The sequence below is a fragment of the Microtus oregoni genome, unplaced genomic scaffold (genome assembly GCF_018167655.1).
Source record: "Microtus oregoni isolate MIOR12 unplaced genomic scaffold, Mior012 000011F_ref0000422, whole genome shotgun sequence".
Classification (NCBI taxonomy): domain Eukaryota; kingdom Metazoa; phylum Chordata; class Mammalia; order Rodentia; family Cricetidae; genus Microtus; species Microtus oregoni.
This window is the reverse complement of record NW_024543070.1, coordinates 42,039,741-42,062,123: the sequence shown is the minus strand read 5'-3', so window position 1 is coordinate 42,062,123 and position 22,383 is coordinate 42,039,741. Positions and strand designations below refer to the sequence as shown.

The window sequence follows — 22,383 nt, the reverse complement described above, 5'->3', positions numbered from 1 at the left end:
ACAATGACACTTAGGTTGTTAAAAAAATAAACTTTTTAGAGTATTTGGATGGGCTTGATTTGACATACTTTGTTTTATTAGTGGCCAAGTGGGTTCTCGGAGTCCTTCTATGATTAGCAATGATTCTGAAACCTTGGAGGAATGTATGGTGTGCTCAGACATGAAGAGAGATACTCTTTTTGGTCCCTGTGGACACATTGCGACTTGTTCTTTGTGTTCCCCACGTGTCAAGAAATGCCTCATCTGTAAAGAGCAGGTTCAGTCCAGGACAAAGGTAATGAGTCTGTGATGTGTTGCTCTCTCTGCTGTTGAGTTCTGTGATTACCATAACATATATTAGACTATGTGGTAGTTATCTCACTTTGTTCTTACAAATGAGTTAAATACCGTAATATGTGATTTATACAGTTAAAGTGACCAGTTCAGATTTTCCGAGTTGATTTCTAGTTTAACTTTACTGATAATACTTTGCCATGTTCATTATTATCACAAAACCATCCATGGATTTTAACTCTAGATTTTTTTTAGCTTATATTTCCTTCTTTACATCTAAAGTATAGTACTTAAAAAATAGTTACTATTTTTCTTTCAAAGCCCTCTAAAACTTAGATACATTGAGTTCTGTTTTGTATTTTATACTATGTAGTTTTCAAATTTGTAGAAAATTTAACAAAACGAGACTTCTAACGAACTCAGTACATTTCCTGGGTTATTAGCAGAGCCTTTGACCATAGGAAAATAGTGACCCCAACTGGTTAAAGAGGAATCAACAGCTTCATTGAAGAAAAATTCTAAAACCAGTATTTAGAGGAAAGGATATTTTTAGACGAATTATTTGGATTGTTCAGTAATTTGGGAAATATAAATACATTTCAAATTAGTACAAACTTTTTGTTGAATTAGGAAATAAAAGTTTTTATTTTAAGTGCTAATAATCAATGTTGAAAGTGTGACTTTGTTAATACTACTAGAGGCTTGGAGGCCGTCCTCTGCTCAGAGCAAAATGCTTTATTCAGTTGTTCCATTCATGAGAGTAGAACCTGAGGAAGTAAGCATAGGGGAAATTTTGTGCTTAGACTTGTCTTTCAAGTAGGAGATTGTTAGATAATTTGCTCTAATATTTTAAACTTGTACAAATATTAAGTAAGTTATTAGTATTGGAGGTAGCTTTTGAGTTCAGGAATATCAGAGACCAACCAGATTTTACTGCACTAGACTAGTGCCAAGTATACGCACTCCGTGTACATCCCTGAGGCTTGGGCTGAAGAGTAAACCTTTCCTAAAGCAAGCAAGAAGACAGTGGTTAGTGATGGGTGCGAAGTGGCCATTTCTGGACAATAATACTAAATAAACAAAAAGCTATGCTGGAAAACAAATGGGAAACTAAGGGCAGTGGTGTGAGCTGCAGGGAAAGGGGAGTCAGTCACGGTTGCTGCAGTACCTGACAAAATGTATTTTGTAGATGAGGTCAAATGGAAATTATGAGTAGGTTGTAGAAGACTTTAGGACAAGGGTGAGGAATAACCTAAAAGCTTTGGACTTCAAGCAGCATGGGAATTGACCAGGTCCCAAAAGGGGATCTTTTATGGAGAATTCCTTAGATTGAGGTAACATAGGCACCTCTCTTGCGCTTTTAGCAATTTACTACTCTGGGTAAGGTTTTGTTGTTATTAGTCTTCTCATAACCATTTGTTTTAATACTTGTTTATTAAGATTTCCTTAAAGTTTTTGGAACAAAAAAGGAAAATTAACATTTAGCTCATTATCCCTGGCCTCAGATTAAATGGAGTCTTTATATGTGTTAGGAGGGAGGGAACAGCAGAAAGAGTGCATGTTAAGCTAGGGCACCTAAGGATGTGAGAATGAGCAGCCAGGAGGGCAGAGCACATTGGGGTACACTGAGTACACCCCAGAGTACACTGGGGTGGTCAGCTGCTAGGCGGACATGCTTTCTCTCTTAACATTACCTATCCTGTGTGCCTGCTGGACTCACTCTGCTGGTTTTGTTTTCTTTTGCTGTAGATTGAAGAATGTGTGGTGTGCTCTGACAAGAAAGCAGCTGTTCTCTTTCAACCTTGTGGACACATGTGTGCTTGTGAGAGTAAGTAGTAGCTTATTGGGAACCTCCCCAGTGTCATAAAAATAAGAGCGAACTGAAAAATTACGTCTTTGATTGTGTGTGTGTGTGTGTGTGTGTGTGTGTGTGTGTGCACGCGTGCTTGTTTATTTATTGGATAACCCCCTATAGAAAATCTGGACAAGGATTTAGTACCATTTTGGTCTATACTTTAGAGTAATAGAGTATACTGAGTAATTTGAATACTGAAAACTGTGTTCTATCAGGCTGAATTTTTTTTTAATTTCAGTTATATTACCACAAAAGGATCTCTCTTTCACACACAGCGGAAACCTATTTATAAAACTCCTAGAACATCTAGTCCATCAATTTTTTGCATATAACTTTGGCACATCTTCGTTTGTCTTCATCTTAACATTACCTATCCTGTGTGCCTGCTGGACTCCTCAGGCTCTTACAGCTTCTGTTGTTGGGGGCTATAATTTTGTTCTGTGAACTGTTATGTCAGAAGAAGTTTAAGACGTCTGTTCTTTGGACAGACATCTTTGAAGCTTGTCTAATGCTTTAGAGCAGTTGTTCTCAACCTTATGCTGAGACCCTTTAACACAGTTCCTTATGTTGTGGTGACTCCAACCACTAAATTATTTCATTGTTACTTATAACTGTAATTTTTCTACTGTTACTAGTTGCAATATAAGTATTTGATATGCAACCACTGTGAAATGGTTATTTGGGCCCCAAAGGAGTCTTGACCCACAGGTTGAGAAACACTGCTTTTAAGTCTCTTTGGCCCATTGTTTTGAAGGCCTTGGCTTTTTATATTCTTCTTGAATGTTACAGGATTTGAAATTCTCTTTCCTTTGCTTTTTTTTTATGGGGGGGTCTATTTACTTATTAGTGAAAGATCTCAAGTTTAACACCTTGTTTAAATACTACTGTATATTATAAAGTAGGTTAGTTAACAAATACTTGATTTTATTTTGCTGACTAGAATATCATGCAGATTATATGGTAATCTCATTGGTTTAGATGCCTATCTTAGGATTTTTATTGTTGTGAAAAGACACTGTTACCACAGCTTTTATAAGGGAAAACATTTAATGGGGTGGCTTACAGTTTCAGAAGTTCAGTCCATTATCATCATAGTGGGACATGGTAGCATGCATGCAGACATGGTCCTGGAGCTGAGAGCCCTACATCTCGATCAGCAGGCAACAGGAAGTAGACTGGGACATGGACATGGCTTGAGCATGTATGAGACTACAAAGCCCACTTTCACAGTGACACACTTCCTCTAACAAGTCCACACCTACTCCAACAAAGTCACACCTCCTAAACTTAGTGCCATTCCCTGTGCTTCCCTTTTTTAAATGTTGGGTTAAATTACATTTTATATTTATTTATTTGTGTATATGTCTGTAAGTTGTGTGTGTATGCATGTGTGTGTGTGTGTGTCCAACATGGTGCATGTGTGGAAGTCAGAGGACTCTTGAGAGAGGCAGTTCTCTCCTTTCACCCTGTGGGCTTTGGAGCTCAAACTCAGATGGTCAAGCTTGACCTACAGGTAACGTTATCCCTTTGCCATCTTATAGGACCCTTGAATACTGGTGTTTTTGTTTTAATTTTTGTTTCATTCTGATAGGCAACTAGACAACTAAATAAAGGGTCATGGGTTTGTTCAATTAGCAGTCTACCTCAAATAAATGTTTCTATTTACCAAGGCCTGTTGTAACGGCTATCGTCACCTGTCAGAAGAACACAGAAAGACAGTCTCTCGGTCTTAAGTAGACTTTTGTAGACCAGAGGTTGACAAACTTTTTTTGTTTTTGGCTTTATAGACCACATGGCTTTTGTAGTAACCCCTCATTTTCCAGCTGTCCAATGCTGTTATCATAGTCCAGAAACAACCACTGAACTATGATCCAATAAAAGCTCATTTAAAAGCTGGGCAGTGGTGGTGCACACCTTTAATTCGAGCATTTGGGAGGCAGGGACAGGCAGGTCTCTTAAGTTGGAGACCAATCTGGTCTACAGAGTGAGTTCCAGGACAGCCAGTTCTGTCTACATAGAGAAACCCTGTGTCAAAAAACCAACAAAAACAAATCAAAAGCTCATTTAAAAGAACAGACTTTGGGGGCATTGATTTGTTGATCTTAACCTACTGTAGTCCAGATTACTGACTGTGTAAGCCTTGGCTGATAATTATAGCCACTAGCATTGATTACACAGTTTTTTGAGCCTTTATATTTTATTTTCCCCCAAGTATTTCCAAAAACATTAACATTTTTGCTTTATAATGTACTAGTTTTTATTGAACTTTTAACTCTGTACTAGACATTTTAATCTCTTCTTAAATACACCAATACTTAACTTTCAGCACAATCATAGTTTATATGAGTTTACTATGTTTTTTTGTTTGTTTGTTTTTTATGATTCTAGGGATCAGACATATGGCCTCTTGGCTCTTTAGCAAGCTCTCTGCCTCAGTCACATCCCTGGCCCTAAACTTAGTTTTGGAGACAGTATCTTGTTTAGAGACAGTTATTACTTGTAGCCCAGGCTAACCTTGAGCTTTTGGTTCTCCTGCTTTTGCCTCCCAAGTACAGGAACTGAGTATGAGCACCACACTGCCCAGCTTCTAACCATGTGCGTAGCCACCTCCTGAAGAGGATGTGGCTGAGGTGAACAGCCCTTTCCTAAAGAGTATGTGCTAGAGTATTAGTGCAGTGCCCACACCTCAGGATGCCAAGGAGAACTCTTGAGGAGTATAAAGTACTTTGACCAGCCAAAGGAAGGTTTATATCCTTTTTGAAGAGGCTGATGATATTTTTGTACAAAAATATTACTAAACAGTTACAGAAAGTTTGTGTAATTGTGATAAATTATTTGATTAGTATTTGATACATTAATCCTTTAAAAAAAAAAGTCTGTCTCATACTGAAGACAAATCCCAAACTAGATTTATTAGTCCCTGCCTACTGCATGTTGCATTATCAAGAGTGAGACCATTTATGTTCAAGCCTTGTTATCAGGCTTGATAATGATTCCATACCCAGTGTGCTTCCATTAGGAGGATGTACCCCAGACTGTCCATGCCCATGGTTGCATGTTTTGATAAAGTTTAGTTTATCATTGTGCCTAGAGGGTTTCTTCTCTCTCTCCCTCTCCCTAGCTCTTTCTTTCTTTTTATCCTTCTTTCTTTTTCACTTGCAGAGTCTTTTTATCTTTTATTTTATTTTTAGTTTTTGAGACAGGATTTCTCTGTGTAGCAGCTCTGGCTGTCCTAGAACTACCATATCAAGGACCCAGAATCTCAGTCCAATGGAAAAATAGCAAAGCCCTCCTTAGGGGACTGAGTGCAGTGTTTACGGTGTGTGCAGACAGTGTTCACCATAACTGTCTCCCTTCAGATATTTACAGCCTGGATACGGCAGTCATTGTTCTAATTTTAACTGAATGTATTTCTCTCCATTTTCTAAATCTTAAGATATTTTTTGTTTGTTTATTGGTTTTGTTTTGGATTTTTGAAATAGGATTATAGTTGTATACCACCATTCCTGGCTAAACCTTAAGATTTAGAAATATTGCCGGGTGATGCTGGCTCACACCTTTAATCCCAGCACTCTGTGATTTCGAAGCCAACCTGCTCTACAAGAACTAGTTCCAGGACAAGCCCCAAAGCTACAGAGAAACTCTGTCTTGAAAAAAACAACAACAAAACAAAACAAAAAAATTTATTTAAAAAAAAAATCACTATTTGGTTATATTACAAAATGTTTTTATAATAGGTTCTTTTTTCCAGCAAACATTTTTCAGGTTAGGTTAATAACATGACAGTGAGGTAGGATTTTTGTTTATAACTTGTTATAGTTAGAATTTTAGATAACTGCTTTAGTATTTGCTTTAGTATATGGTTCACAGAGAAATTAGCAGAAAAAGGCAGTGTTATTTCTGTTATAGCTAAAGAAGCATATGTGTTACTCATTTCAGACTGTGCCAACCTGATGAAAAAATGTGTGCAGTGCCGGGCAGTGGTTGAACGAAGGGTGCCTTTCATCATGTGCTGTGGTGGGAAGAGTTCGGAGGACCCCTCTGATGATGTCTGTGAGTGTCTTCTCTTCCATCTTTACACAGAATTATACTGTGTTACTGCTCTGTTAAACAAGAGCTGGATTGACAGAGGAGCAAGTATAGCTTTTTGATGCTTTTGTTTGTTATAAGAATGTAAAATTACATTTTATTTAGTTTGTGGTATGCTTATATAGACTTTCAAAAGGTGTGTGTGCATGTGGGAACATGAAAGCCTTCATATGCGTGCGGAAATCAGAGGATAATTATATGGAGTTGGTTCTCTCCTTTAACCTTTCCATGGGTGCTAGGGCTCATACTCAAGTTGCTACGCTTATAGGGCAGCCCAACACCAAACTTTGGAGGCTTTGTAATATGAAGAACATTTATGTTCTTAAAGAATACTTGCTTTCTGTTTTAAAGCTGAAATATAGTGGCCGTGTTTGTGTGCCCATTTTTGGAGTCAGCTTAATTAAGCATATACTCTACCAATTGGGGCACCAAATTCCAAGTTATTTTTTCTTTTCAGTTTACAAATGTATTCATTTGGTTCCTATACATAGCAGGCTTACAGGATCAATTAAGTGGGATGTATTGTATGGAATAGTAAGTAGAAAGGTGAAAGGTAACTTTCCATTTATCCCTTTTATATCATGGTGCTGATAAATTCAAGTCATTGCTCATGTTTAGCAGGCACTCACCTGCTGGACTTTATTCCAAATGCTTCATAATACAACTGTTTAAAGTTTTATTTATTTATTTTTTCTTTAGGTCAGTGTTCTTTTGCTATGAAGGGACACCATGACCACAACAACTTTTTTTTTTCTCACGATAGGATTTTTCTTTGTAGATCTGGCTGTCCTGGAACTCATTCTGTAGACCAGGCTGGCCTCAAACTCACACAAATCCTCCTTCCTCTGTCTCCCAAATGCCGGGATTAAAGACATGTGCCACCACACCCACAACCATTATAACTCTTAAAAGGAAAGCATTTAATTGGGGTTGACTTACAGTTTGAGAGAACAGTTTATTATCGTCATGGTGGGGAGCATGGTGGCATGCAGGCATACATGATAATGGAGAAGTGATTCAGAATTCTATATCCAGATTCACAGGCAGCAGGAAGAGAGAGAGAGAGAGAGAGAGATTGGGATTGGCTTGGGTTTTTGAAACCTCAGAGTCCACCCCCACAGTGACACACTTTCTCCAACAAGGCCACACCTCCTAATCCCTCTCAAGTAGTGCCACTCCCTGATGACCAAGCATTCAAACATAGGCTCCTATGCGGACCTGATTCACTCACAGTCCTTGCAGTTTATGTAAAGGTGATGGATAATGGTTTCTTTGATTCTTGGTTTGTAAACATGTTTTGTAAACAGATGAACATGAACATTGCTGCACACACCTCTGACCAAAGCTCTTACCTTTTTCACAAATAGAGAATAAAATTCCCAGGTATAAGTAGTACCTGAAATAAAAGGCCAAGAATGTACAGAGAAGGGCATGTAAAATCAAAGACCTTTTATCACAGCCTTCTGAATTTTATTGTTAACAATAGAATCTTGGTATAAAGAAAGGAGGGTTGGTCAGACTTGGGTGGATCATGCCTGTAATTCCATTCTTCAAGTACCTGCGGATTAACATGAATTTGAGACCAGCCTGAGCAGCAGAGTAAGAGTGCTTCAAAATAAACAAACAAATAAACAAAAATTAAGCTGGGTGTGTGGTGGCACATGCTTTTTAAAATTATTTGTTTATTTTTATTTTAGTCACTCATACATTGCATTTCAACTGCAGTTTTTCCTCCTTCCACTCCTCCAAATCCCCTCCCCTTCTCTCCCAGATCTCTTCTGTTTCCCTTCAGAAAAGAACAGCTCTCCCTGGGATAACAACTGAGCATGGGCATAGCAAGTTACAGCAAGACTAGGCACACACCCTCATATCAAGGCTGGACAAGATAACCCAGCAGGAGGAAAAGGGTCCCAAGAGCAGGCAAAAGATTCACATCATCCCCACTCCCACTGTTAGTTCAACAAAAATCAAGCTAAGCATTCATACCATGTATGCTAAGGACCTAGTTCAGACCCATTCAGGCCCCGTGATTCTTGCTTCAGCCTTTGAGCCCTGCTTCATTGATTCTGTGAGTCATGTTCTTTTGGTGTCCTCTGTTGTCTGGATCCTACAGTTCTTCCTTCACCTCTTTGGTGGAGTCCCCTGAGCTTCTCCTCCTAATATTTGGCTGTAGGTCTCTGCATCTGCTGTGACACGTGTTTTTAATCCTGGCACCTGGGAGTCAGAGGCAGGCAGATCTCCGAATTTGAAGCCTGTATACTCTATATTGTGAATTCCAGGCCAGGCCAGAACTACATAGTAAGACCTTATTCAAATAATCATTGTCATTTTCATCATCATTGTCATCAATATCATCATTATCCAGCATGGTGGATGCTGCCTGTTATCTAAATACTTGGGAGGTAGAGGTGGGAGGATTAGGAGCTCATGACCAGCTTTGCCTATATAGTGAGTTCAAGGCTAGTTTGAGCAACCTGTCTAGTGAGCCCTGTCTAGAAAAAAGAGCAAAAGGAAGAAAAGTAGATCCTTTTTTTTTTTTTAAATCATCTAAGAGATTAGTTAATACTTCCGTAGTAGCTACTTTGCTATGGTTCCAGTGGCCCGTGAGCAGAGAAAAGGAGTGTGCATGTTTGCCAGGGGAATTAAAATGCAGAAATTCTTGTCACTGCAAACCTCTTTCTCCCTACCTTGCCTATTTTTTTCTTTTTCTTTTTGGACCAGGTCTTGCTATGTAGTCCAGACTGACATGATGGCAGTGTTCCTGCCTTGAATCTCCTCAACGTTGCAGTAGCAATCATGTGCTACTATCTCAGACTTTCTCTATTTCTTTTTTTTTTTAATTATGTATATGTAGTAAGGGGGCTGCTTGTTTGGTTCCTGGATGCCCAGCTAGCTTAGACCTGAAATAATCACACAGAAACTGTATTATTAGCCCTAGCTTCTTATTGGCTAACGCTTACATCTTAATTTAACCCATTTCTATTAATCTGTGTATTGCCACGTGGCAGTGGCTTACTGGCAAAGTTTCAGCATATCTGACTCTGGCGGCTCCATGGAGGCCCTCTGACTCTGCCTTCCTTTTTGCCAGCATTCAGCTTAGTTTTCTTTGCCTAGCTAAGTTCTGCCCTGCTGTAGGTCCAAAACAGTTTCTTTATTCATTAATGATAATCACAGTATACAGAGGGGACTCCCATATCACCACGCCTTTTCTGTTTAAATAAAAATGAAGGTTTTAACTTTAACATAGTAAAATTACATATAACAAAACAGGTATCAAATAAGAATTATAGCTACAATATTTATATCTACTTTATCATTTATCATAAGTAGGGATAACTATAAGTATAAATTCTTCAACTCCATCAAAGACTCCAGAAGGATATGATATTACCTAAGTAAACAGGAAGTACATTGTAAGCAACTTCTAAAACTCTAGAATTGACAGAGACATTTTTTCTGCCTGGACAGTCACCCAAAGTTCTTCTTTACCATTGGGGCATCCATCTTCAATCCACAGGCCCATAGTTTCCAGCAGACTTTTCCACAAAGCAGGAAATTTCAAAGACAGTTCCACCTATACTGGCAGTTTGTCTATCACATTTTTCTGTGTCCTGCAGAATGTTTAGCAGACTCTTTCAGGAAGCAGGATCCCTGAAGACTGTCTCAGCTTTAGGCAAATTTAGCAGTCATTTCTCTGTGGGTCCTGCATGTCCAGTTACGCAGTCCAGGCAAGAGCAGTTTCTTGCCCAAATGACTAGCAAACTCCATAAGGAGCCTCTTCAGTGCCCATCTTTCTCTTGAAGTAGAATGGAGTTACCAAGAGCAGATGTGTCATGAAAAGTCTTAAGTTCTTAAACATGGAAATGCCATATTCTGAAGGTCTCTGAAAGATTTGAAGAATACCTATCCAAATGAAATACATATCTGTCCAACTAGAAAATTAACTAACATGACTAGAAGCTTGATGATTATTAATCTATATTTCTTAATTATACATTATATTTTAAATGAACTGTACAGTTACAATACCTTAATCAAGAGCAGAAATATATACGTGTAACAAAATTGACCTGAAATTGTATCAATAAACCAAGATCCATACCAATGCAAATTATATATATATACCACATCCCCCTTTAAATGTAAACAAACATTTATAGACAATATTTGGGAATATGGGCATAGATTTCTCCATACTTATTTCTGCTGATTGGGGGTTCTGTTAATCGGATCTTTCATGATTTATCTTGTGTGCTAGGCTCATCTGTCAGCAGTTGAGCGAAGTAATTTTGGGGGATATTCATGGCAACCTTTCAGGGGGTTGTGGTCTATCAAACCATATTAGCCTGGAATGAATCCACAGGTTCTCATCCTCTGTGGAAACAAACAAACAAAAAAGAACCTCTTTTCCAAAGCAACCTATTCTTAGAACTAAATTCTAAAGTTAAGATATCTTTATAATATACATGCTGGGCACTGAAGAGGCTCCTTATGGAGTTTGCTAGTCATTTGGGCAAGAAACTGCTCTTGCCTGGACTGCGTAACTGGACATGCAGGACCCACAGAGAAATGACTGCTAAATTTGCCTAAAGCTGAGACAGTCTTCAGGGATCCTGCTTCCTGAAAGAGTCTGCTAAACATTCTGCAGGACACAGAAAAATGTGATAGACAAACTGCCAGTATAGGTGGAACTGTCTTTGAAATTTCCTGCTTTGTGGAAAAGTCTGCTGGAAACTATGGGCCTGTGGATTGAAGATGGATGCCCCAATGGTAAAGAAGAACTTTGGGTGACTGTCCAGGCAGAAAAAATGCTGGTTTAGCTTAGCAGTCCATACAATGAAATGTCTCTCTGTACTTAGCTCATTCACAGTCAAAAAATTCAAAGAAATCATATAATAATATAATAATAATGTACATAATCCAGACTGTCTGTGAATTTTCCATATTTACGTGGTTTGTTTTCTTTATTTCTTTTAATCTATGACTACTTTTTAAAGACTTTGTTTTATTTTTTTAAAAACCATTTACTTTTTTTTATAACTCTCTGTATTCTTTTTCTTCTCTCTCACAAGCCTATGTACATTTATCCAACACTCTTGACTCATCTGGATTTGCCTTTATTGCATACCTGCATATTGCAACTCCTTTCTGTTCAGGAGCACTTGTTAAAATGCTAAGCGCTTCTTAAAACTTAAGCTGCATCATTACTATGGTATATACAGTATTGTCTTTCCAGTTTAAAACTTAAGTTGTGCCCTTTCTATGATATGGTACTTCCTTCTTGCTTTACACAGTCCAGCATGGTGAAGCTGTTTGCTGCCTCTGAGATTCATGCCCACAACCCCATTTCTAGGCACATAGCCAGTCCAAGTTCCACCAAGCAGCCCACAGCACACTGCTCACAAACCCCATCCAAATCTTCGGTTTTGCAAAAGAGTCAGAGTTTGTGCTAGCAGCTCAGCTCACAGTGGTGTTTTTATACCGCTTGGCTGCTACCACTGAATCAGTAAGACCTCTCTTAAAGGAGCTGTGGCAAGCTGCCAGCTGAAAAAAAATGTGGCTAAGCTTTGTATTTTTTGTGTCTAGATTTCCTTTCCAAGCCCTCTCAGGTTTTACATGGATTTAGTCCAGAATGTTGACATGCCAGTTTGTAGTAAGGAGGCCTCTTGTTTGGCCCTGGACGCCCAGTTATCTTAGACCCGAAATAATTACACAGAAATTGTATTGATTAAAACACTGCTTGGTCTCTTAGCTCTAGCTTCTTACTGGCTAACTCTTACATCTTAATTTAACCCATTTCTATTAATCTGTGTATTGCCACATGGCAGTGGCTTACTGGCAAAGTTTCAGCATGTCTGACTCTGGCGGCTCCATGGTGGCCCTCTGACTCCGCCTTCCTTTTTCCCCAGCATTCAGCTTAGTTTTCCTTGCCTAGCTAAGTTCTGTCCTGCTATAGGTCCAAAACAGTTTCTTTATTCATTAATGGTAATCACAGTATACAGAGGGGACTCCCATATCATGTATAAGTATGTGTGTGTGCAGGTACCCAAGCACAAAGGCCCAAGGCATTGATTTCCTTGGAGTTGGATTTGCAGGTGGTTGTGAGTCATCTGATATGGGTGCTGAGAACTAAACTGTAGTTCTCCGCAATGTCATTGTGATATCTTGGCCACTGAGTACTCTCTCTAGCCTCTATTTCTGCTAGGATTTCTATTGCTGTGAGGAGACGCCATGACCATGGCAACTCGTATAAAGGCAAACATTTCACTGTGGAAGCTTGCTTACATTTCAGAGGTTTAGGTGGGTTATGGCAGCATTCAGGTACACATGATGCTGGTTACATTCTTGATCAGAAGGCAACAGGAAGTTAACCAAGACACTGGGCAGTAGCTTGAGCATAGGAAACCTCAAAAGCCTGCCCTCACAGTGACCCATTTCCTCCAAAAAAGCCACATGTCCTAATAGTGCCACTCCCTATGAGATTATGAGGGCCAGTTACATTCACACTACCACACCCACCCAAGCCTATTTCCTCTTATGATTATAAATGAGTGTTATCTGAATTTCACTACTGTGTCTTTGTCTCTCCATATGTAATGTTAGCTCCCTCCACCCCTTCTGTTATAGAATTTACAGAACTCAGGGCCTTGCACATGGTGTGCAAGCATTCTACCACCAGCTGTCTTTAGCTCCATGGGTTTGAAGGGTTTTGTTCTGTTGGGTTTTTTTTTTTTTGGAGGGGGTTTGTGTGTGTGTGTGTGTGTGTGTGTGTGTTTGTTTGTTTGTTTGTTTTTATTTTGTTTTATTTTGGTTTTCAAGATAGGGTTTCTCTGTGTAGCCCTGAAACTCACTCTGTAGACCAGGCTATCCTTGTACTCAGAGATCTACCTGCCTCTGCCTCCCAAGTTCTGGGATTAATAAAAACGTCACTGCCCAATTTAGTTTTTTTTTTTTAGTAACTAAAATTATAGAAATATGTCATTATGTCAAACAGTAATAACTAAGAAGGTGTTTCTTAAATTCTAGCAAGTGGGACTATTCCAGTGCTGCAGAAGGACAAAGACAACACCAATGTCAATGCAGATGTACAGAAGCTGCAGCAGCAGCTGCAGGACATCAAGGAGCAGGTAATGATTGCGTCCTGCCACCCAGTGCTTCTTACTATGCCACTTAACACATGTCTACTAGGTGACTGGCCTTTTCTGTAATAGTCATGGTTTGTGATAGCAGGTCGATGTCACAAAACAATGAGGTTTAGTCAGACATTTTCCAGAACAGGAAACACACACAGGTGCCAATAAACATGCTGGGAAAAGCCTGAAAACCATAATGAACTAGTTTGAGGAGTGTGGAGAGATTGTCTTGTGTCATGTAGAAGGCAGTGCACCAGCAGACTCCTGTGCTGCTGCTGGGCAGAGATGCTCCTAACCCCATAGAGGAGAGCACGGTCGTCTAATGAACCTAGCAGATCTGGTGGAAATCAAAGTGTTAAAACCTGGGTAGTGTGGTTTTTCTCTGCTGGGAAGAAGAAAAGGAGAAGTTTCTGGAGTCTTGCAGGGTTACAAGTTGTGAATTTCTGTGGCTTGTATACATTTCCATATGTTTATTTCAGTAGAAAATTAAAATGTGTATATGTATGTGTTTATGTCGAAAAACAAGGGAAAAATAAGTGCAAAATTCAGATTGGTGTTCATCATTGAGAGTTGGATAGAGGGGAGAGGGATAAAAGGGACTTGAGAAGTGAAGAGTAGCATTTCATACATCAAACTGGGTATTGTTACATTGTTATCTCCATTTTATACAATATCAACGAAGTACTCTTTTATATCCTTGATATTTATCAAAGCAAGAAGATAAGAGCAGGTGTATACTAGGTGACATCGCAAGTCTTGAGCCAGGTGTAGTAGTACACTCCTAACACTTAAACTCAGGAGGTCGAGTTGAAAACCAGAGAAACCTTGTTGCACAGATAACACAGCAGAAAGAATAGTAAATCATATCCTTTGCTTTGACACAGGGATTTAATTGCTTCAAAGACTTGAACAGCAGGAGTGCGGTCTGAGGTTGGCAATCACACCCCTATTGCCAGCCAATAGCAGTCTTTAATAGCAAGTTTACTTTCTGAATTTACCAGATTTAATCAATAGAGTAGTGATTCTCAACCTTCCTAATGCTACAACCCTTTTATTACAGTTTCTTATGTGATGGTGACCCCCCAACCATTAAAATTACTTCATTGCCAATTCATGACTATAATTTTACTACTGTTATGAATTGTAATGTAAATATCCGTTATGCAGGATAACTAATGTGTAACCCCTGTGAAAAGGTTGTTCCACCCCCAAAGGTGTTGCAACCACAGGTTGAGAATCACTGCAATAGAGGGTGGCCCATCATCACATGATAACTAGTTTAAAACGGAATGCGTGTATTTACTAGGCCTTTGTGTACATGTCTGAAGAGAGAAAAGCCTTTTCATTGAGCTGTTTTTATAATTGTTATATAGTGACTAAGTAAAGATAAATAAGAATTTAAAGGTTTTTTTCCTCTCATTTGTCTTTTTCCCCCTTCCTTTTACATATGTTTGTTTGTATAATGTCTGTCCATGTTTGTATGTATGTGGGTACACATATGTGTTCAAGTTCATGAGCATGTATATATACATTTATATGGAGGACCCAGGTTGACAAATGTTTTCCCTGATATCTCTGCCTTCCATGTTGAGGCAGGTGCTTTCCTGAATGTGGACCTACCTCACTGGTTTGGTCAGGGTGGCTAGCCAGCGTGCTCCAAGGAGTCCCTGACTCCTCCTCCTGTATGCTGGGATTACATGTGAGCCCATGTCCTTACCTGGATTTGACATGGGTTCTGGGGATCTGAACTCTGGTCCTCACTTACCTGGCAAGTGCCTTCCTTACTTGTTGAACCAGCTACTTGGCCCTTGTTTGTCTTTAATTAGTTAGCATACAGAGTAATGGGTTTCATTATGACATTTATATAAATACATGTTGTTCTTTGTTCTTAGCTGTCACACACAGCCTCACTAGTCAACCTTCCTTTTGTTGGGTATCCCCACCACCACTCCCCATTAGGCTAAGCTTTCGTGTTCCTTTGTTCATTGCACTCTTACCCCCTGCTTCTGCCTTCATATATATCATTCCCCTCTCATATTTCTTTCTGCTTCCAATAAATATGGATATACATATGCATTTGTAGAAATTTAAATCTAGATTCTGCATATGAGAAATATGGTGATATTTGGCTTCTGAGGCTGACTTATTTCATGTAACATGATTTCCAGCTCCTTCCATTTTTCTACCAACATCATGATTTCATTCTTCTTTATGACTGAATTCCATTTTGTATATGTACTATGTTTTCTACCTGTTGATGTACATCTAGGCTGGTTTCATTTGTTGTGAATAGTACAGCAATGAGCGTGGGTCTTGCAAGTATCTGTGGTACACTCAGTTCTTGAAAATGGAATGGAATGAAGCTATTTTAATGCCACTAAATGGGTGGGCTTACTTTCTAAAAATCCAAAGATGTGATCCCCCCCCCCCATTTTGCTTTTTTGAAACTGCAAGATAGATGATTGTAGCAGTTTGTTTGGAAAGGATTATGTTTAGCAATTTACAGCACTTTTTACCCCTAGTGGTCTGTAGTATCATCAAAGCTACATTCTCATAGACTGGAAGCCTCATTTAGTAATCCAGCCATTCCTAGCCTGTACTATTTGTTTTATATACTACCTTTATAGTTTTGGAAGAATAGCTAGTATCTATTTTGTATGGATGACATTAAAATAACTTTTTGTTTGTTTTGAGACAGGGTTTCTCTATAGCTTTTGAGCCTGTCCTGGAACTCACTTTGTTGACCAGATTGGCCTAAAATTCACAGAGATCCTCCTGCCTCTGCCTCCCTAGTACTGGTATTATAGGCACCTATATCAAACTGCCTGGCTATAATAACTATTTTTTAACATCTGATTTTTAAATAAACTATTTTTGAGTTTGGCGTGGTGGTGTACACTTTTAATTCTAGTATTTGGGAGGCAGAGGCAGGTAGGTCTCTTATGAGTTTGAAACCAGCATGGCCTACATAGTGAGTTCACCAACCAAGACCTAGTCTCAAATCCCCCTCAAACATGCATATGTTTCCCCCCCCCTCACACACACACACACACACACACACACACACACACACACACACACTTACACACTTACTCTATATTTGACTAAAACCAGAAGAGAAAATGAATGATATAAAAGAGGTGTCATATTGCACTTAAGATAGAAAATGGCCCGTGTTTACCCATTGTCTCATTTCATTTCAGACAATGTGCCCTGTGTGTTTGGATCGTCTGAAGAACATGATTTTCCTCTGTGGCCACGGAACATGCCAGCTCTGTGGAGACCGAATGAGCGAATGCCCAATTTGTCGCAAGGCAATTGAACGGAGGATTCTTTTGTATTGACTAAGAGACACAGTGTGTTGTTAGTTGAAGTATGTGATCATGAGATCTTAGTAGGTTCTAAAGCTAATGGGAAGTTTAATATAATGGGCTAATTTGAAATTTCATGATTTTGTATTAGAATGTAATTAGACTGTATATGTACCACCATCACAACGAAAACATACAGTGTTTGAAATTGCTGATTTTTGTGTGTGTGTGTGTGTGTGTGTGTGTGTGTGTGTCTGTCTGTCTGTCTGTCTATCTGTGTTTTCCTCTTAAATTTGGAACATCAAATACATGGTAATTCATAAAAATTTTATTTTTGGCTTCAAAGGGAAAATCCTTGAAGGACCTCCTTTCACATTTGTTTTTATTGTGAAGAACAATAAAATTTCTTTTTAAATTTATACATATATTACACCTTAAAAGAGAGAAGGTTTCAATATTCCTTCAGGATTTTGTTTGTCATGATTTCACATGGTGAAATGACACAGCTATTCCAAAAGTCCTATGTAAGGTGAGTGGGCAAGTAAAACTATGTCATACGTGTTAAATGATAAAAGTATAGCAGAGATGCCGCGTGGCTGAGGCAGTACTGAAGGATTTCAAAATAATTAGAAATTACCCAGATGATAGCTTTAGAAGTAAGTAACTGGAAGTATGTGCTAAGAGAATGATGACTACCTTATTTTACAGAATAAAAAAGGAAAATTTACTAGATTAAATAAATGACCAGTTTCAAAATTAGCAGTATACATGAAAAGGAAAAACAACATTCTAGCAAGAAGTGAAGGCTTGTACAGAACGATGCAAGCACACATCCTGCCTGACCGTGACCACTGCACTCCTTGTATTAGCTTGTCATTGTTTGGACCAGCCATTTGCAGAAAAAAAGCCTATGAAAAAAGTAATTTTCATTTTCCCTGACAACTGACCTGGGCTTGATCTAATCAAGGCACACACACCGTCCTATTTGTGCCTCTGAGATCTGCTCAGCAGGCTGGTGAATTGTTAGAGACAGCAATCTTTTCTTCTGTGCCTGTTACTCTGACAGAGTTATGGATTCTATCGTCATCAAAAGCCTTACTTCTACTCTCTCAGATAGTAATTTTTGCTATAAAGAACAATTTTTCTTTATACCTGTAGATGAATATTCTTTAAACTGACAACAATAACTAAGATACAATAAATAGCTTAATATCAGATGCTTAGAAAAGGGTGCAGGGGCATTTATGGAAAAGCATGTGATTACATGTAGATTTGGTGGGGGGATTAAGCATTTTATCCCCTTTAATAGGTAATTTTTGTATCTAGCTTAAATATATGTTTCAAGATTCCTTACTGCTAGATTATAAAAAAAATACCAACTGTTTACAGTAGTGTCTACTATAGACTGTGTATAAATATATATTCTTTTAGTGTTCTTTGGGGATAGATTTTTCCTACATTGAATCTGGCTAGCTTATTTCTGTTTTTCTGCTTTAGCAACTAAATGTGGGCAAGCAGAGTGTCCAGCCTGGTTGCACTTTGTTGCTGGTGGTTTACCTGCCACTGCCTTTGCCAGGCCTTATGGTGTCCTGGCTGTGTTGCAGACTCAACAGTCCCATATCTGTGTTTAGCTGAGGAACTGCTATGTTTTTCTCTTTTGTTTTTGAGATAGTTTCTCACTATGTATTCCAAGTTGGCCTGGAACTTACTGTATAGCTCAGGCTGGCCTCAATCTCATGATCTTCCTGCCTCTGCCTTCCAATTGTGGGATTATAGGATGGGGACCTCACCATGCCCAACAACTGTTAATCATTTTGGACAGTACACTTTGTTAGTTTCAAATTAGGAATGTCTTGTTGTGACTCTATTTAGCTACATAGTTGGGAACCAGTGAGGTCATTTTCTAAGTATAATTTGAAGTTAAAAAAAAAGATACATCTGATGATACAGTGTTTACATACAGAGACAGATTGTCTTCATGCAGACTTGGAAATAGCAGAAGTGAGGATCTTTCCTTCCTTGCCCTGGGCTGCCCATTAGATAATGAAGGGTGGCTGCTGCACACAGCCTGCCTGTCCAAGGACCTAGGGCCACAGCTGCATCTCATTTAAGTCTTTTTCTTCTGTCCCTTGAGCTGCAGTGCTAAAGCCTGTGTTTGTAGGGGGTAGGCCTTCCTGCTAGCTCCTAGCTGTCGTCTCCATGGTAGAGCACAACACACTAACTTCTATGAGAGAAGCCATAAAGTCTCTAGTGTTGGGACCTTTGGATTTCTCTTTGTCACTTGGCTGTTTATTTTACGAATAGAAGATGTTCTTCTATTCATGTCTTCAGGCACCTAAGATTATTGTAAATTTGTTTGGATTTGCAAGAACAAGGACTAAATCATGCCAGTGACTTTCCTCCTCATTCTCTGAAACTGCTACCTCTTACTTAGTCTCTTTGTAGTTCTTGGCCCATTTGGTATCTCTTCTCCTTGTTACTCAGCCCTCTCTCCCTGTGCCTCAGAGCAACTCTGACTTCCCTTTTACAATGACATGCATTCATTTTTTTTTTTTTAAAGCATTGGTCTTTAGGGCCTTGATAGGAAAAATAAAAGGTCAGTGTCTTAGCACACTTAGAGTTCACACTGCAGTTGTTTGTGTCATTTGTGGACAAAACCAGGGTCCTGAGGCACCATTAGTGTTCCTGCTGGTGTTTCAAGGGAAGCAGTATTGGGAATCCTTTTCTATACCTCTCGCCCCACCACATTTTCTCCTTTCTTCAGCTCTGACTTCTTCACTCTGAATACATACAGCTTTCCAGATGGTGCTAGCACAGTTGCACTTGTTCACATAGTTTAACATCTTATCTGTGCTGTATACATACATAATTTTATTGGGAGCAAGGTTTTCAAGAGAGATAGTTTTATATTAGTATAAGAGTATTAAACTAGGCAAGTGTTTAGTTGCCTGAATTATGCTTAAGGTATTTGTAATTTAATAATGGCAAATTAAGCGGAAGTCTACTGAAACATAAAATTAACTGGAAATAACTTCATAAATTTATATTTTTGCTGATTTTAGTCTGCAATAGCATTTTATTTTAGAATGCTGAAATGCATGCTGCTTAAGATTTGTCTAATTCAAAACTCAAACCTTGCTGGGTCATTTTTAAACATGGGAACATCTTGGCTAGTCATACGTTGCCTGGTGGATGTTCTTTGTTTATTTTGAATTCTGGACACTTTTGAACTAGGCATAGTTAAACTTGTGAATAGGACAGAGCTGGCTGGAGCAAAGCTGGTGCCGTACTGCAAATAGGAAACATTCAGTAACCCCAAAGAAAAGGAGTATCCTGTGCGACTTACTGCAGCCGTGGTGGAGAGGGCGTGTTTAACTAAAACATAAAAGGCATCTATTAGGTCAGATTTCATGCGTCTTGACAGTTGTTTTGTAAATTACAGATTTTAATACAGCTTACTTTTTTAATGTCTAAAAACATCCTTTTAAAGTGTCTGGAATGTTTATAGTAATTTTTATAAAAACAGACTCACATGACACATGTTTTGGAATTTTTTTAAATTGCAGTAAGAACCACATATCATAGGTTTGTTATCCTGCCTGCTTCTAAATGTGCAGTTCAGGGTGTCACTTCCGCTCACTCAGTTGGGAAACAGATGTGGAACTTGATCCTGCACAGCTGGAATGCCACACCCACCTTCTACTCCCTTCTCCCTTTCCTTTGTGCAGTGGGTTCTGAGAACAGAGAGAGCTAGCGTTCACGTGTGTTTGCAAGATCTAAACTTAGGTAGATACCAGGTTTCTGACATTTGAGGGAAGGGCGGCTCTCCCTCCATAATTGTTACTTCTACATGTATGTTAATTGAAAGTGTTTATAACTTCATTGTGAGTCAGAGGGGGCAAAGTACATTTAAATATGAGAAATAAGTTAGCTTTGGTTTTGTACTAATTGGGAAGGAAATAGATTTTCATAAGTAATTTGTGCCTTGTTAAGTCTCACTCGTCATTGAGTCTTACCTGTCAATGTTTCAGAATACATTTTTCTTTCAAAATGTCGCCTAATTTAACTTGTTTGACTGTCACATAGGAATGCTTACTTACATTACTTGATAATCGTGTAATACCTTTTGACTTTAACACACACACAATCGCAGTATTGATAATTACGGTTGCATGTTTTTAAACATTAAATGTGAGGAAGCTGTTTAATGTTGTTTCATGCATATGTTGCTTTACTGCAATGAAGGAGAACTCCTTTGCACTGAGCTTCAGTGGCTGATTTAGTAGCGAGTAGTGGGGTCAAATCACAGCATAAAAATATGAGTGGATAGTTAATAAAGTTAAGTTGCTATTTTGACATTTTCTACCTCCTTTTCTATCAGAATATTGCCCCCCAACCCTGGCATCTCATCTTGTTTGTGGGTAAAATGGAAGTAACCTGAGGTTAAAGTTAGATTTTCTGTTTTTGAGAACTTAAGCAATAGGTACAGGAAAAGGGACCTGTCGCATTAATTTGGTGCCTGAATCAAAAAGTCTGAATTGCTGTGTGCAAATTGTCTAAGAAGGCTAATAGTGCTGAGGGTTTGAATTGACCTGTATAGTTTTTGGCTTTTATCTCTTGAACATGGCTTCTTTCCTCAAAAGCAAAGTGGTCTTCTAATTTTTTTATGAAATAAGCAAATATGCCATTTTGTCTTGAGTATACAGTTTCAGGAAGCTACTGAAAGTTCTGACTCAGGGCTTTTTAACAGTTTAAGCAATTATTAATATATTTTGGAAACTCCATCTGCATAATTCTTCAGTGCCTTGAAAGAATTACTAACTTGGCAACACTCAAAACCTTGTAGTAGGCAACTTCTAGTGCACTGGGTCGTGATGTGGATGTTCCTAATCACAGAGCTAAACATGCCTGACAGCGGCTCTGCATGCATTGGGTCATGATGTGGATGTTCCTAATCACAGAGCTAAACACGCCTGACAGCCGCTCTGCATGCACTGGGTCATGATGTGGATGTTCCTAATCACAGAGCTAAACACGCGTGACAGCCGCTCTGCATGCGCACACGATATGCACGTTCCTGTCATACGGCCAAGTGTGCGGCAAGTGGCCCTGCTTGTGTGCTGGGTGTGCGTGACTCTTCAAGGGAAGTGTTCTACATTTGCACTTGATACCTGGTTTTTGCTTCTGTTTTTTTAAAAACTGATTATTCAAGGCCGTGGCACTGTTAAAAAAGAATAGTGTTTGCTATGAGTATGCAAAGTCACCTTAATAACTGTTGGGGAAAGGGAAGAACACACTTGGTGTCTGGTACAAAAAGAGGGTCAGTCTGGAAAGCAGATCATCTTCCTCTCAAGTGGAAACCAGGACCAGGCCAAACCCTTTGTTTAGTGGTTCAAGTAAAAACATTAGTGAAAAGGAAATCATGAATTGCATGTCATTCTTAATGCTGATATGTAGACTAAATGCACGTTTTTCTGTCTTCTTCAGTATATGTCTGCCATTCCAAGTACAGTATATTCAAAAAGGAGAAAGCAGGTTGACTCAGAAGTGTTTTGCTTTGTATTTTCTTCAATTCTTCTTAGCTTTCAATGTTGGAATAAATTTAAATCTTGTTTATGGATAAAATTTCTGTATGGAAAATTATTCTTGCTTATTAGTTTTGTTTAAAAAGTGCTTAGTAGTAACTAAGCTTTTTAAAATAAACTCAAACATTTACCATTAA

The 22,383-nt window shown here is 38.8% G+C and overlaps 1 protein-coding gene across 1 annotated transcript in view; it reads left to right on the top strand.

Annotated features, from left to right (window-relative positions):
• Mib1 (MIB E3 ubiquitin protein ligase 1) overlaps positions 1-22,383 on the top strand; it is a 114,260-nt gene extending 91,877 nt beyond the window's left edge. The window contains exons 17-21 of the mRNA XM_041659691.1: positions 82-274; positions 2,023-2,101; positions 6,068-6,181; positions 13,244-13,344; positions 16,554-22,383. Of these exons, the coding sequence (XP_041515625.1) occupies positions 82-274; positions 2,023-2,101; positions 6,068-6,181; positions 13,244-13,344; positions 16,554-16,694 (628 nt within the window). The 3' untranslated portion in view covers positions 16,695-22,383. The remainder of the gene's footprint in view (positions 1-81; positions 275-2,022; positions 2,102-6,067; positions 6,182-13,243; positions 13,345-16,553) is intronic.